This window comes from Tetranychus urticae, chromosome 1, assembly GCF_039701765.1.
Source record: "Tetranychus urticae isolate SD_2017Ah chromosome 1, NJAU_TeUrti_SD_1.0, whole genome shotgun sequence".
Lineage (NCBI taxonomy): Eukaryota > Metazoa > Arthropoda > Arachnida > Trombidiformes > Tetranychidae > Tetranychus > Tetranychus urticae.
In genome coordinates this window covers 347,173-361,737 of record NC_142958.1, presented here as the reverse complement: position 1 = coordinate 361,737, position 14,565 = coordinate 347,173, and the positions used below count along the sequence as shown (strand labels likewise).

General features: G+C 31.7%; 1 protein-coding gene and 1 long non-coding RNA gene across 4 annotated transcripts; one reads left to right on the top strand and one right to left on the bottom strand.

The window, feature by feature from the left end:
* The first annotated feature begins 852 nt into the window (after window positions 1–852).
* LOC107370327 (uncharacterized) lies at window positions 853–4,855 on the top strand. 2 transcript variants are annotated; one of them, XR_016197795.1, is made up of 8 exons: window positions 853–1,115; window positions 1,183–1,498; window positions 1,614–1,945; window positions 2,177–2,326; window positions 2,386–2,909; window positions 2,998–3,282; window positions 3,334–3,793; window positions 3,856–4,855. It is a non-coding gene; the product is annotated as an uncharacterized LOC107370327 (long non-coding RNA). The 2 variants fall into 2 exon arrangements; XR_016197796.1 differs by having other exon boundaries at window positions 2,177–2,385; window positions 2,481–2,909.
* LOC107370326 (uncharacterized) lies at window positions 1,895–13,485 on the bottom strand. Of its 2 annotated transcripts, none has more exons than XM_015938326.3 (8): window positions 12,762–13,485; window positions 8,167–8,398; window positions 7,150–7,259; window positions 5,814–5,909; window positions 5,621–5,728; window positions 3,913–4,048; window positions 3,467–3,578; window positions 1,895–2,868 (listed from the first exon to the last, which is right to left on the bottom strand). In XM_015938326.3, exons 1-8 carry the CDS (start codon window positions 12,981–12,983, stop codon window positions 2,511–2,513), a joined length of 1,374 nt encoding a protein of 457 aa, XP_015793812.1. In that variant the 5' UTR covers window positions 12,984–13,485; the 3' UTR covers window positions 1,895–2,510. The 2 variants fall into 2 exon arrangements, with proteins under 2 accessions (XP_015793812.1, XP_015793813.2); XM_015938327.3 differs by lacking the exon at window positions 12,762–13,485 and adding an exon at window positions 8,991–9,358.
* Window positions 13,486–14,565: the final 1,080 nt, after the last annotated feature.

The following is a 14,565-nucleotide window of genomic DNA, read 5'->3' as shown; positions in this document are numbered from 1 at the left end:
TGTGTGTTGATCTATTAAAATCCATGGCAAATATGGCATCCGATGGCCTCATCAAAGAATGCTTCATTTTTCATTGTTTTTGCGTTTAATTGAATAAGTAAAAGTGAAATGCACTCTTTGATGGGTACGATTCAAGCGTCTAACATTTTATAGTTCACCCAGTGAACCTCTCGCTCAAAATTTTTGAAATATAATTTTGTCTCTTATACAATTACTTTGTATGCGAAATGTACTGTTTAACAAACAGATATTAAAGGAATAAGAAAACACGTCATGAAATAAAATGAAGGTGGATGAACTATGGAATTGTAAATGGTTAGCTGACAATGTTTATTTTGGCTTTTGTCAAACCTCGGCTAACCATCGTAACCGTCGAACCAGAAAAGATGGCAAAGACTTGTTTATTAATCGGTATCGCCATGTTTTAGACTACTAACATTGAGAAGTCACAAGTTTAAATTTCCACGAGCTGAAAATGAATATCTCAAGATGAAAACAAAATACAGCATTGAATTTAATCTTCAAAAAATAAGTTATCAAATCAAGTTGCCATCAAGTGATCTTTTCATCTCACAATTGAAGTTTTTTAATATTCAAACCTCAATACTCGTGAACTAACTTTTGTAAGCTTTATGTGCATAGACAGGTAAAGCTGGCACAACATTGAATGGTATTTTCGGGATTGTACACAATGTATGTCTTATAAGCCATTCAGCCATACTTAATGGTTTTCTTCTCCAACTTAATTGTTACTGAAATCAAAATTGAATTGATTACCTTGACTTACTCTTTCTTTTCTTCCTTTTCTGTTCTCTTCCCTCTTTCCCTTCTCTTCCTCTGTCCATCGAATCAGCTGACAGGCAGCCTTTCTTTTCAATTTCCCTCTTCTTCTCTAGCTGTTTTAAAGTTACTCAAGTTAAAAGCTTTACTGTTTTCTCGTGTAGCCTTAAGAATATGCAACCGATTTATAATATTGTTTATCTTTTGTTTTCTATTGTGACTTCTGTAAATGAATGGATATAAGAAAATCAGCTTTAACTGTGATTTTTTATTCTGCCAAACAATTCAACTGACATTTCAAGATTATTGTGGTCAGCATGTTTCTTAGTTTAACTGTAAGTTACCAATACTCCTTTGCCATATGACTCTTTGACACATTTACTCTTTTCCCTTCTCTTGCAGTGATGGCGAGAAAGATTTTCATCAAATTATTTCAATCGTGTCTCAGATCCATGTCTTGCTACTGTTTCTATTTAAATGGCAACCTGAAAAACAGTCCAACATTGAGCTGTTGAAGGAGGAAGCTAAAGCTATCAAAACCGGTGTTTAATGTTGGGCACTTCAATAGGCATCAACATGTTTATTTTAACATCCGCCTTTCTTGACAATTTTAACTCTTTTTTAAGTCATCAAACAAAATGAACTGTTACTTTTTTGCTGTTACTACCTTAAATTTCCAACCTTTAATTACGACGCTTCAAGCAATACTGGTAATCGTGTACGTGTTTTCTCTTTTTTCGCTCAATTTCTGTTTTTTTATTCTGGTTTTTCTTTCATTTCATTGCTAATTCTCCCTTTTTTCTTTCTCTTTCACCAATCTCTAATTAATATAGCACATAACATTTCCACTCTATTGTCAAAGATAATCTGTTCAGTGATGAAAACTCCCGCCTATTGTAAATTCAAAGGGGAAAAAGGTTCACAAAGAATCCCTTAGATTAGCAATCATTTTCATACTGATTCCTTGTTTACGGGTCAATAACAAGACTAGCAACAGAAACAGCATAGTCTAACAACAATGAAATGTTGATTTTTCAGTATGCTAATCACGATCCGTCTGTGATCAGATTACACAGGATGATTGTTCAAGAAATAGCCAAAAAATCGTAACAAATCTAGAAAAATTATTAACTTTATAAAGCAACCATGGCATCAAAAACAAAAGGTAAACCAGTCTGGTTACATTCAAATCATTGCATAAAAAGATAAATTTTCAGGTTAGAAAGTGAGTACACTCAAGAGAAGGCAAGATTTTTTTTTCTTTGAAGTCGTTCTGCAACTTTGATTATCAACTGATCACGAGTTTTATCTGCAAATGATCCAAAATATCAACATAAACAGAATAATCATTGCAAGTTCAATTCTAATTCTTTTGTCTCGCCATTTTTCCTTTTAGACGCACTTAAACCATGGCAACTAATGTGTTACGAGACATAGCCAACAAATTGGGAATATAAAACGTCCAAAAATCTTTGAGGAAAAAATAAGTTTCAAAGGATGAAAAAGATACAAGAATGGAGCCAATGGACTCTGAAAAAATTTACAAGTAAAGCCCAACAGATTACTGCTTTTGAATTCAACACTCATTCTTTATCAATTTGACAGGTCAGTCACACTGTAACTAAGTAATAAAAGATATAATTCTGATATGTTTCAAAAAGAGGCCTGAAATGTAAAAGGATTTCATTTTGAAAAGGTAGAGGTGGTCTTTGATCTAGAATCAATCCTGGTTAAGTTGATTTATACAATAGTATGGTTAAATCCCGGCAAACCAAGCGTACATAACATTTTTTGGTATGAGTTACACAACTTCCCCAGTTACGTCCAACGATGCAGTGCCAAGTTGGTTCAAAGGCTCGATCAAAGTCTTGTTTTATGCTCTCGGCGATATGCTTCTCTGTATTATACAATCTCAAAGCTTGTAATGCACTTTCAATGGCTGATCGTTGCATTAACGGGGACATATCAGCTGCTTGTATTTTCAATTCTCGATTGATTTCTTCATCGCTCATGATTGATCCTGTTATAGAAAGCCTTCGACTGATATCCATCCTTTCCTTCAGACTTGAATTGGATTGGGATTTGGATCTATTAAATAGAGAGGAAAAAATCAATGAATCGATTTGCAAGTAAGTTTCAAATTGCCTCAACTTTAAGAATTTTGTCCATCAAGCATTTCTAATTCTTATCAATTTTTATCATTTTTTCTCGAAATAGATTCACTAATCCTCTGCTGAAAACGTATTCTTGTAACGTAACGTCAATAATTGTATTCCAAATGACACATTAATATGAGATTCCTGTTGAATTACATTTCCGGCTACCAACAAGTTGATGTATCACAACAACAAACTGTAACCCTAATTCATGACCCGTTCTCAGATTGTTTCATGGAAACATACTCGTTATAACTTGTTGACTTGTAGAGAAAATTGAAAAGGAATTCACAAGAAGAATACCAGGAGATAAAATGGAATGAGAAATTATCATTTTCACCTAAAAGTTTTAACTTGGAATTTTATTAACTTCCTTTTTCTCAATACTTTCTCACAGATAGTAAAATCGATACAAATTTTTCATTGAAATCGGACTTTTTATGCATTTTATGACTAAAAGAGCAGAGATTTGCAGTTAATTCGTAATTCATCAGAGTATCAATTCATTCACCTCTTCTCAATTTACTCACAAAACATTCGATGTTCTTGGCAGGAAACCATTGGTATCAGGAATTGGTGGAGGTGGAGGTGGGTGAGGCGGTTGTCGTCCAGGGTTTATGCTCTCTAAAAGGGTCGTTGGCTCTTTTAAATACAAAAAAGAAAGAAATACAAAATGAGAATGTTATGAAAACTTCTGATCGCTGGCTGACTTGTTCAACAAAAATGATGTAATATAATGGAGATATTTTGTCATTCATGTTTATATGATATTACACCCTTTAAAGACTATCTACATATTTACTTAAACATGTCTAATTTATTTTGAATGGTTTCATATTGTTTTCAAACTCTATCAGGTATGTCTGCTAGTTAATTATGCTACCAAATTTTCACCATTAATATTCTTTCATCATTTCAGGATCATTTCATTTCGAGTTTATGCTGAAATTAGAAGACGAAAATTGGAAATACATACTTTTATTATGGTAACTTGGATCACTTTTTTTCGCTTTGTTATAAAAGGAAACAGCGCACATAACACTGTACAATCGGAGTAGTGTTAATAGGCCAATGATGGTTGCCACGAATATATCAGTTGTACCTGAACTTGACTTTATATATGGACAGGAGAAAAGGGGAAAACAAGAAAAATGAATAAGATAAACATGCCAATAATGCGATTTGTAAATAACCTGAATATTTTTTGGCTTTTGTTTTTGTTTGATCATCAAGTAAACAAAAGAGACAAAAGGCAGGATTGCGACTAAAAAAATCAAAATGAGAAAAGCAATCAAGCAATCATCAAGAACCAACAAGAGATCAACAATAAGATACAAAAAAAACAACAACTTGTTAGATGCACCAACTGGCGTCAAGCAAATATCAAATCTTCAACTCTCAATTACAATGTAAATTTTACCGACACGAACCGTTTGATTGATCACTATTGCTATCAAAGGTTAATTTATGGATCTGATCTACACCAAAGGCTCTAAATACTATCATGATGATCAAGCGTTTATAAAAGATTCAACACCAATTGACAGTAATATAATTGTAATACATGATAAGAGTTGCACTATTATTATGTAGTAGGTGGATCGAGTTTAGTGTGTGAGCGTGTAATTTATTTTGAAGCGTATTTTCGTTGTGTGCAAATTGCTTAGGTTGAAATATTCTTGTTAATCAACCAAATTTCTCATATTATTGACAACTTAATGAATCATTCGATTTTATTCGTTAGCCATTTTTGGATACTCATTTCAATGTTAAGTGTTTACCAAATTGTATTGAACATATTTATCACAAATAGAGCTGCATTTTGAAGGGGAACCACGAAAATAACCAAAGGCCTAAGATTCCTATTCCATTATCAATCAATATTCAGCTAGGAAATTGATTTCCTTATTTATTATTTATCCAAATTCATCACTGGATATTTTATTTCAATAATTATCATCTTGGACGAATTTTATGCCAGATATTCGTAATAGAGTTTCGAGTACATAAATCATTACCATAGTCTTAATTATTCTCACTAATGAACCTAAACAGAGTAAAATCAGATTATAAAACCAAATTATTGTACTGGATATATTTGTTATCCTGGATACTTGCAGCTTTAATTGTTGTATTAAAATGAAATTAATTTTAAAGCTTTGAGTTTGTATAAAACAAAACAATAATTGCTAAATCACCTGATGTCCCTTGATTGTTGCCGTAGGTGATTCTAACAATAAAAGTCTAATAAATTAAATGAAATTCAAGTTTCTTTCTCCTCTCAATGTTAATTAATACCTTCTGAAACACTGTTACTGGTTCTCTATCAATCTTTTATTTAAAACTAATTTTGGTAATTTAGCAGACTTGCAAATAACCCATAATTACACAATAAATAATGAAATTTAACACTTTCTTGGATCATTACATAAGAAGATTGATTAATGATGAAATATTCAAAATAATAATTTGGATTCATACTAATTAAGATTGAGCAACAAGAGCACAAACAAAATTCTGATCCTTTCATTTAACCTTAGCCTAACATTAACCCAAAAAGCATTCCCTTAAGCTTTTTTTGCAAGTGCTGCCAGCTTTTGTCTCAATTTTCAACCATCTCCAATATTCGTTTTCAACTTTTGGTTAAACTTCAACAATTATAAATCCTATTGAAATGGACTTACCTTAAGAGTAGTTAAACGAAGTGCAATGAATGAAGTTAACTGATTGTGTTCACCAGGTATAAAAGGTATTCTCATTTCCATAGGAAAATGTCGATTACGAAGAACATACTACAATTGAAGAGATGAAAGCAGTTGATTAATGATTACTTTAACGATACAAACAATTCTCATTGAAATATATCAATTTACTAACCATAACAATACGAACCAACACAAAACCAGCGCTAGCAGCTATATCGACAACAGCAAAAACAGTTAATAATAATATTGTTTTAACTGATACATCCTTCTGTAAATTTTAAAAAAAGAAATAAATTAATCAAATAGTCGTAATTAATTTCAATGAATAATCTTACAAAACAGAGTTGATGAAAACAGTTACACTGGTAGCTGCACTTAACGCAACAAATTGGGGTTTCAGTTAACGCAATTTTTAGGTGTCGCCATCTTTGGTATTTCATTGTTTTAGATACATTAATATGTAAATAATGGTCAACCTTGAAGATAATTGCATGATCTAATAGATGGCGACTATGGTAAAAATTGACCCATTTGTTGCGTTAAGTGCAGCTACCAGTGTATTAATACATGCTAACTGTCTTAACCGATTAGATGCAAATACATATTTTAATCAACGTTGATACTTTGATATCATGTTACATTTATACTAATGCATTTTAAGAATCAAGTTAATGCAGTAGATTGACCGCAATCCGTCAACTTAATCTATTAGTCTGCATTCGTTTTCAACAATTTACAATGACTTCTCGATCTTAAATTATTATAATTTGTTTTATCATGCAATTTTATTGTTAATGTTGTTGTTAATTTTCAACACTTTTCCTAGCAACTCATCTTTTCAGTCCATTCAGATTCAATTTTGATTCTCCAATATTTTCGATAAGCAATTTTATTGATAAGTGAATCCTGATGGTCATTTCAACTTGGACTGAAGTGTTGATTCAAAGCGGTCAAAGTAAATGATAAAAAGTGCAATTTGACTGGAACACACAGTTTGAACTTTAGCCACTTTTTTACTTGTAAATTATTACATTGTATACAAAATGATAAAATGATAAATGGCAGCTCACATCAGGATATTTTTGTATTTAATCAATAGCTCTATTGATTGTCTCCTAACCTAAAAGTATCTCAACTGTTAACACCTTCCTTGGCATTCAATTAGGTTTGCTTTCCCTGTATGACTGTGTATTAACTTACAGTTACTATTCAATTTTGACCCTTTAATCATTGTTTTCATTACAGCATAATACACTCAACTCAATGGTACTATTGGTGGTAAAGAAAAAATAAGAACAAATCTTGATTCACAATCAAAGTGACGAACTGTTGTTGGCTCAAAATTAACCATACAATACACTAAATTGTGCAAAATTGTAAATGAAAAATAAAACAAGTGAAACTGGAGTATCCAGTATTTCAATGGCCTAATCAACTTGCAAAAGCATCTTCAAGATTCTCTACTATTTACAATAAATTAATTGCACCAATTTGATGAATAAACTCACTGATGTGTGATCTTCTTGGACTGTATATGACATCCAGGTCCAGCTTAAAATGTACACGATAACGAAGATGACACTCAAAAGGAGTGTTGTTCGTGAAGACCATAATTCACCTGAAAAACAAGAGACAAGAGAAATGTGTTTAAAGGAAAGTTTGCTTCTTAATGATATCTATTAACACAAACTAAATTAGTTAATTGCATGGTTAGTTAACAATTTTAAAATTATAGTTGAACACAATATCTTTATCAGCTTAATTAATTGAACAAATTAAGACGCGAAACAAGGTTAAGTTAAGAAAGTAAACGCAAAAAAGTTGATTATTAATGAACCTCGGATCAGTGATAGTGATAGTTTGAAGATCAACAGTTGACTGAAGGTTGGTTAAATTAATGACAGCAAACACACAAAAAATGTTAACTGCAATGTAAAGTGATCATTATTTAAAAGTATGCAAGTCTTAAAACATGTGAAAAGTTTGATTCTAATCAAGAGTTGAAAATGTAATTTAACTTTAACCAAGGTTGGATGAGCAAACATTCAGTATGGATATAAGTTTGGATAAGTTACAAAACATAACTTCAATTTTCATCATCAATATTGATTTGGTTGGTTGATTTAGACTCATTTTGATGGTGAAAAGTTGAAAGATGATCGAAGTCAGAAATATATAAATAAACGGAATGATCAATCAAATGGTGTGATCGAGAGAAAGCTGATTGTAATTTCATGTTTACCTCAATGAATTTGATAGTGAGACGAGAGTTTTCATATTTTTTCAAACCAATTGTTATTAAACCCTTCTTGACCTTAATCAATGTGATCCCTATTAACTGTAATAACTTGTTGACTGTTCAACTTGTCTAATTGTTTCATATTTGCTTTCAGACTTTTCAGGTTCATCATTGTCATCACTTAGACTGATTCCTGTTCAACTGACTACTTTTCATGTCAACTTTGGCTCATTGTTTCAAAGGCAATTGGGATTCGTGTTGACCCTAAATTAAGGTTATAACTTACCAATTAAAATGTTTAAATCTTGCTTCAATGACTCAATTTGATGATTTACCGAATTGATCATTTGTAGATCATTTGATAGCGACGCTTTCGTTGAATTGTTGAGACGATGAAGAGCGGCTGATGAAGATGGAGGTGATAACCAATTGTTTGATATATATTTGAGATAATTTACTTCTCTATTTACATCGTAAAATTTACTCGTTAATAAGATGAGAGCGAAAAAGGAAAGACCCTGTTAAATGAAAGAAAATAATCATTAGATTAATCATGATTTTAGTTTACGATCAACAGATTTGATATGAAATTTGTTTTGACCCACAATTTTGCCTATTATTTGTCAGTAAATCATGTAAAAGAAGCCATTTAAAATACATGTAAAATGATGATTGATTTAGTTTGTTAATAAACTTGTTGATCAATCGTGATTTTTATCATTTTTACACAAATTGTCCTCACTTTTAGCTTTGTGGACATTTAAATTGGTCAACTTTACCAGTTTGTGGAAGCAATTGAATATGAAATTGTCAGCAAATCATTTACTTTCCGTATTTGAGTGAAAAATTGGCTTCACAATTGTCAGTAAAGCCAATCAACTTTTCAACACATTTCAAGAAAATCAATGTTTGAATGTTATAAATAAATATTGATCAACAAACTTGTACAAAGTCATAAATGATTTGTAGGTAAAAACGAATCTCAACTGTTCTGAATTAGATTTGATTTATAAGTCAAACGAATTGAAATCTGGACAGTTACAGAGATCGAGTGAAATGGATAAGTTTAGGCGATTTGAGAGCTAGACAATGTGATATGTTGAAACATACCATTGAAAGTGATCTCCATATTTTTGATTTGTAAGTTGCAAGTTGCAGGTTTTCATTACAACTGAAGGATGAGTAATGATTATGGTGAATATGGTGATGAAGGTTGGAGGGACGAGAACAGTAATTTGATTCAAATGTAGTTGATGAAGATTGACGAGGATTTGAATCAGTGAGGTTGGTTAAATGGCTTGAAGATGTCATCTTTGACTCGGTTAATCCACAGGTTACATGTTTCTTGCAAATTGACCAGATTGAGTTAATAACTGATATCAACATAATATAAAAACTATTAAATTAGTAAATCAAATCCTATTTGCACGAAAACATATCCAAGTAAACAAGGCAAAAGAAGCATAGACACTTGAACTAGACGAGGTTAAAAGGTAAACTGAGAGTTGGACTCGAAGTTAATGAAAATGAAGATGAGAATATATGAGTAAAATGAAGGTTACCTGATGAAAACTGTTACAATAAGGACAGTGAAGAGGTAAACTTGACTGTCAAAATTGTCACAAATATTAGTTAAATAATAAGAGTAAAAATATCAACATTCAACTTTTCATTTTAAAAACTGACACAAACTACAGTAACAACCGTCGACAGTGAGCAGCTGAAACAAAATTTCACGGTTTACAGTTGAAAAGTTGAATTGTGAGCACTTTTCAAAGTAAATGAATCGAAGCAAAATTGAAGAGTATTTAAGATGATGATGAGGATGAAAAAAGGCTGACAAAAATGATGATTTACTGGTTACCTAATACAATAGATGAAGGTTGTTACTTGGATTCACATCTTTACATGAAAACACGGTTAGTACTTTAATGTGTCTTCGGTTTAATAAAATAGATGTTAGTAACCAAGAATTAAAGTTTACAATCAACAAGAATAACAATTCACGTGATATTTGGAGGTGGTTGAGGGTGGTGAGTTCAGTTTGATTGGGAAGAAGCCGATTCACCTCATTTCTTGGCCCTCCAACTTCTTGCTCTCTTGCCTCTTCTTTGGCCCATCTTAAGCTTATTTATAATATGTTTCTTATTTTACCAACCTCTTTGATTATACCCTTAACACTGGCCATTATTGACTTGATGGTGATTATCATCATTTAGTTAAATCATTGGTAGTCAGTGTAAATAGTAATCAAATTGAATAAACACATTATTTAATAGCACCATTTGTCCATACAAATAAATACAATGGATGGCTGTGTTTAGATTTATGATTTAACTTGTTGTTGATTGTTTAGATAATAGCGAGGTTTACCTTTTGTTTTCATTATTGTATTGTTGGTAAACAATTTGATTGATCACTAATATTTATGCATATCAACTTACTTAAACATGTTAACATCATGTTGTCTTTAGTTCTGTTTTTTCATCTCAGATTCAGTTGATTGTTGTAAACATTGTGATGAACTGATTGCTTTCCATTAAATTAACTATTCAACTATTTATGAGCTGTTGATCAATTGTTTGTCCAATTTTGTCTACTAGACTAAGCTACTCTTGACATCAATTTTACTCTTTCTATTGATTTAATATTAATCTGGTGAATGTGGCCCTTGATTTGGTCCTTTTTGGGTTAATGTACCCAAATCTTAACGGTAAATGGTTAAGATTTGAGGCAACCTCTGAGTACACTTTGTTGGTTGCTACTAAAAAGACACAACTAACACAATTGTCACATTTATACACAAAGTTACACAAATTGAAACAAATGGTTAGGAACGGTGGCAAATTGTTTTCTTTCTAATTTAGACTCTGTTGGGTTGTAAACACATGAAAACTGAATCCATTTGTGCTATTTTAAAATTTCTGCAGTCCACAGTTTTAGAGAAAATCGCTTTCAAAGTTGAAACTTGGATAGCATTTTGTACAATTAGGGAAGCAGATTTTTTCGTGAAACTTATTCCCCTAATGTAATTTTTGATGGCCGACCAGAAACTGCTATTATTTCGCGAAATAAAATTTCCTGATCAAAATAAAATAGATAAGTTCGATTTTCAATTGAAACGATCGAAATCTGCGGTCGTATGAGTTAGAAAGCTGGAACTTATTATTAGCCCAAGAAAATTGTTGATACACAACATGAAACAATTAATTTTTTGTAATTATTAACAGTTCTCTTGATTTTGGACATTAACCCAAAAACTTTGAACCTTGATATTTCGACAATGGCATCACCTAAAAGTCTCATTTTTTGCCCAAACATTAGATTTTGTTATGGGCTATGATATATTGAAGTTTTTAGATAATTCAAGAAACTACGAAGCAAGTTACAACATTTTATTACTCAGGTTGTAAGATTTGATACTTGATTGACAAAGGTAAATGGTTACTCGTGATGTGTTAGAAGAAGATTCACTATCAGATGAATTAGCTCAGATTTATTCGGTTTTCAGTCATGTCATGTTATAGGTTATAAGAAAATCTAATGTTTTCTCAAAAATTGGATTTGTGGGTGATGCCATTGTCGAAATATCGAGGTTCAAAGTTTTTGGGTTAATGTCCAAAATCAAGAGAACTGTTAATAATTACAAAAAATTAATTGTTTCATGTTGTGTATCAACAATTTTCTTGGGCTAATAATAAGTTCCAGCTTTCTAACTCATACGACCGCAGATTTCGATCGTTTCAATTGAAAATCGAACTTATCTATTTTATTTTGATCAGGAAATTTTATTTCGCGAAATAATAGCAGTTTCTGGTCGGCCATCAAAAAATACATTAGGGGAATGAGTTTCACGAAAAAATCTGCTTCCCTAATTGTACAAAATGCTATCCAAGTTTCAACTTTAAACGCGATTTTCTCGAAAATTATGGGTCAGAGAAATGTTAGGATTGCACAAATATATTCAGGTTTCATGTCTCTACTAAGCCTACCAAGTCTAAACTCTTAACTCGCATTTTCGAGTCTTTGGCAGCATTCTTTGCAAGTTTAAAGTTAGTTTAACCAGAAAATTGGTTTATTTACCAAGAAATGGGTTGAGATGAGTTTTGTTTGTGAATAAGTTGTTTCTCATACATTTAAAGGCCAAATATCATGACCCAAAAGTTATTAGTGGAAAGTTATTAAATTGCATTTAATTATTAATTAGTAAAGAACTAAATTGGGCAAAGAACGACGACTGTAGCTGCCATTATTATCAAAATATCGAGACTAAAAGTTTTAAGGCCAACGGCCAAAATAGAGAGAACTGTCAATAAATTGAAAAAATTATTTATGTCATTATGTGTGCCAACAATTTTCACAGACAAATATTGAATTTAAGCTCGCTAACCCTTACGGCCATAGAATGCGATCGGTTCAACTGTAAATCGAACTGATCTGTTTTGCAGAAAAAGGAAAGTTTTATTTCTCAAAATAAGTGCTTTGTCTGGTCGACCATCAGCAGTTACATCAGTGAAATGTTTTTGATAAAAAAATTTGCTTCCATATTTGCACAAAAGGCGATCGAAGTTTCAACTTCGAACCCGATTTTCTCGAGAACTGTTCATCAGAGAAGTCTTTTAATTGCACGAATGAACTCAGTTTTCAAGTCCTAATAGACTAACAAAGTCTTAATTTGGAAAAAATTGATTTTTACCCATTTTTACCCGCTTTGTTCCCAAGTTTGATGCTTAAATGTGACAATCGTGTCAATTGTGTCTTTCTAGCAACAAATCATTGTGTTTACCTTTAATGGCTAATAAATTTATGGTAATACAATGGATTCAGATTATATTATAACTCTAAGTGGATCAAAACAAAATTGAGAAAAGGTTTACTTACCAGTTCAATGCATCGACTTTGGTGAAGTTTGATCAACTTGCAATTCCATATCTTGGAAATGGTGGAAACTAAAGATGAACGCTTCGATTTGAAATTAACGTTGCTTGTTGTGATCAGTTGACCATCACTTTGGTGATTATAATGAAATGATCGGCCAAACCTCGAATAATAAAATAATGGTTGATTCAAAGCGGAGTTTGACATTTTATGTTGCATATCCATAGTAATTTGTCAAGTTTTAATGTCAATAACAGTTCAAAGCCAAGTCCAGAACAATTTATTAGGAGCAAATGGAGTAAACTTTCATTAGTCAAATATCAGTCTAAATCACTTGGTTCATGAATGATGACTTCATTCATTTACAACCATTCATTCATTCATATCATATCGTAAGTGAAATGAATTTGGTGATGATTTATGATGAAGTGAAATGAAAATACTTGGAAATAAAAGTTGTGGTTAACCAAATTGAGATCATTTTTTAATAAACATTGAATTGAAAAATAAGGTGAAAACACAGCGACTTTCGGACAATTGATTTTGCATACAGTTTTAAGTTTTCAATTTATATGTTGATAGACTGAATAATATTATACTCTGAATATGAAATGGTGGTTAAAAAGAGTAAGATGAAAATAGAAACAAAAAATAACTTCTGTGATGAACTTGTCGAGTCTGGTAATTGGGATGACAGGCAAATGAGACAATGAACAATCTTGATTAAGATGGATCAAGAAGATAATATTAAAAAATAATATTCTATGAATGAGAATAAGTTTGAGTGAAACTTGAAGGAGGTGGTGAAGGAGAAGATAAAAGTGGTGAGAACAATGAATGAAGGTGTAAAAATGAAATTGTGAACTAAATCATCATTGAATCAACATTTTTCCAGTTTCTGTGTCACTTTGCTTAATCGTAATGACTCTTCAATTGCACTCTATTGATACAGTTTCCTCGGTTCGTTAAGACAACAGGTAAGCAGAAATTGGTGAAGCTTCTTGTTGATCCTCATTTTCATCTTTCTTTGGCTTCTTCTTTCGTGATTACCGATTCTCTATTCGATTGTCAGCCTTTTGCGTGGTTTATCGCTTAATATCATTCTCTATGCTTTAGTTATCTTCTGGTTGACCTTATCATCACTACCATGCAATTTACATCTTCTTCCTCTTCATTCTCCTCCTTCTTCATTAAGGGCTCTTCGCTCCTCTATCCATTCAACATTGCTTCAATGGATTCAATCCTTTCATCCTTTGATCCTTTCTTTTGTTTTCCGATGGATTTACTCTAATCAACATTGACACTTCACTTAATTGGCCTTTTAATCAAGCTAGAAACAGACTAAGAGTTGAAATCTGGATAAAACGAGATGAATTGAGAGACGGATAAATAACCAGATTTTTAGCCTCAACTTTAAGCTTTATGCACGCTCGTTGGGCTTGATAAACATTAATAATTATTGGCTTTTATTCATTTTGCTTTAGTTAACATTGATAAGTTTGCTTTAATTATGCTGATGAATTGAGGATATAGTAAATAAAATAACGTCAAAAAATTCAAGGAATTATAACATTAAAATGGATATTCAGAGGTAAAACGTTTTGAGCGATTTTCAGATCTCGATCAAAGGACTGAATTGCGATTTGATACATTCGGAGAAAGGTAATGGATCAGAATAGTTATTTAAGTTTTAAATCATTTTTAATGAAATTAAACCAATCTGTTTCATTATAAAACTTTTCTGGTCACAGAGACTTTCCCAAAAGTCATAAACTGTTCGCTTGAATCTTCATTGTTCACATTATTA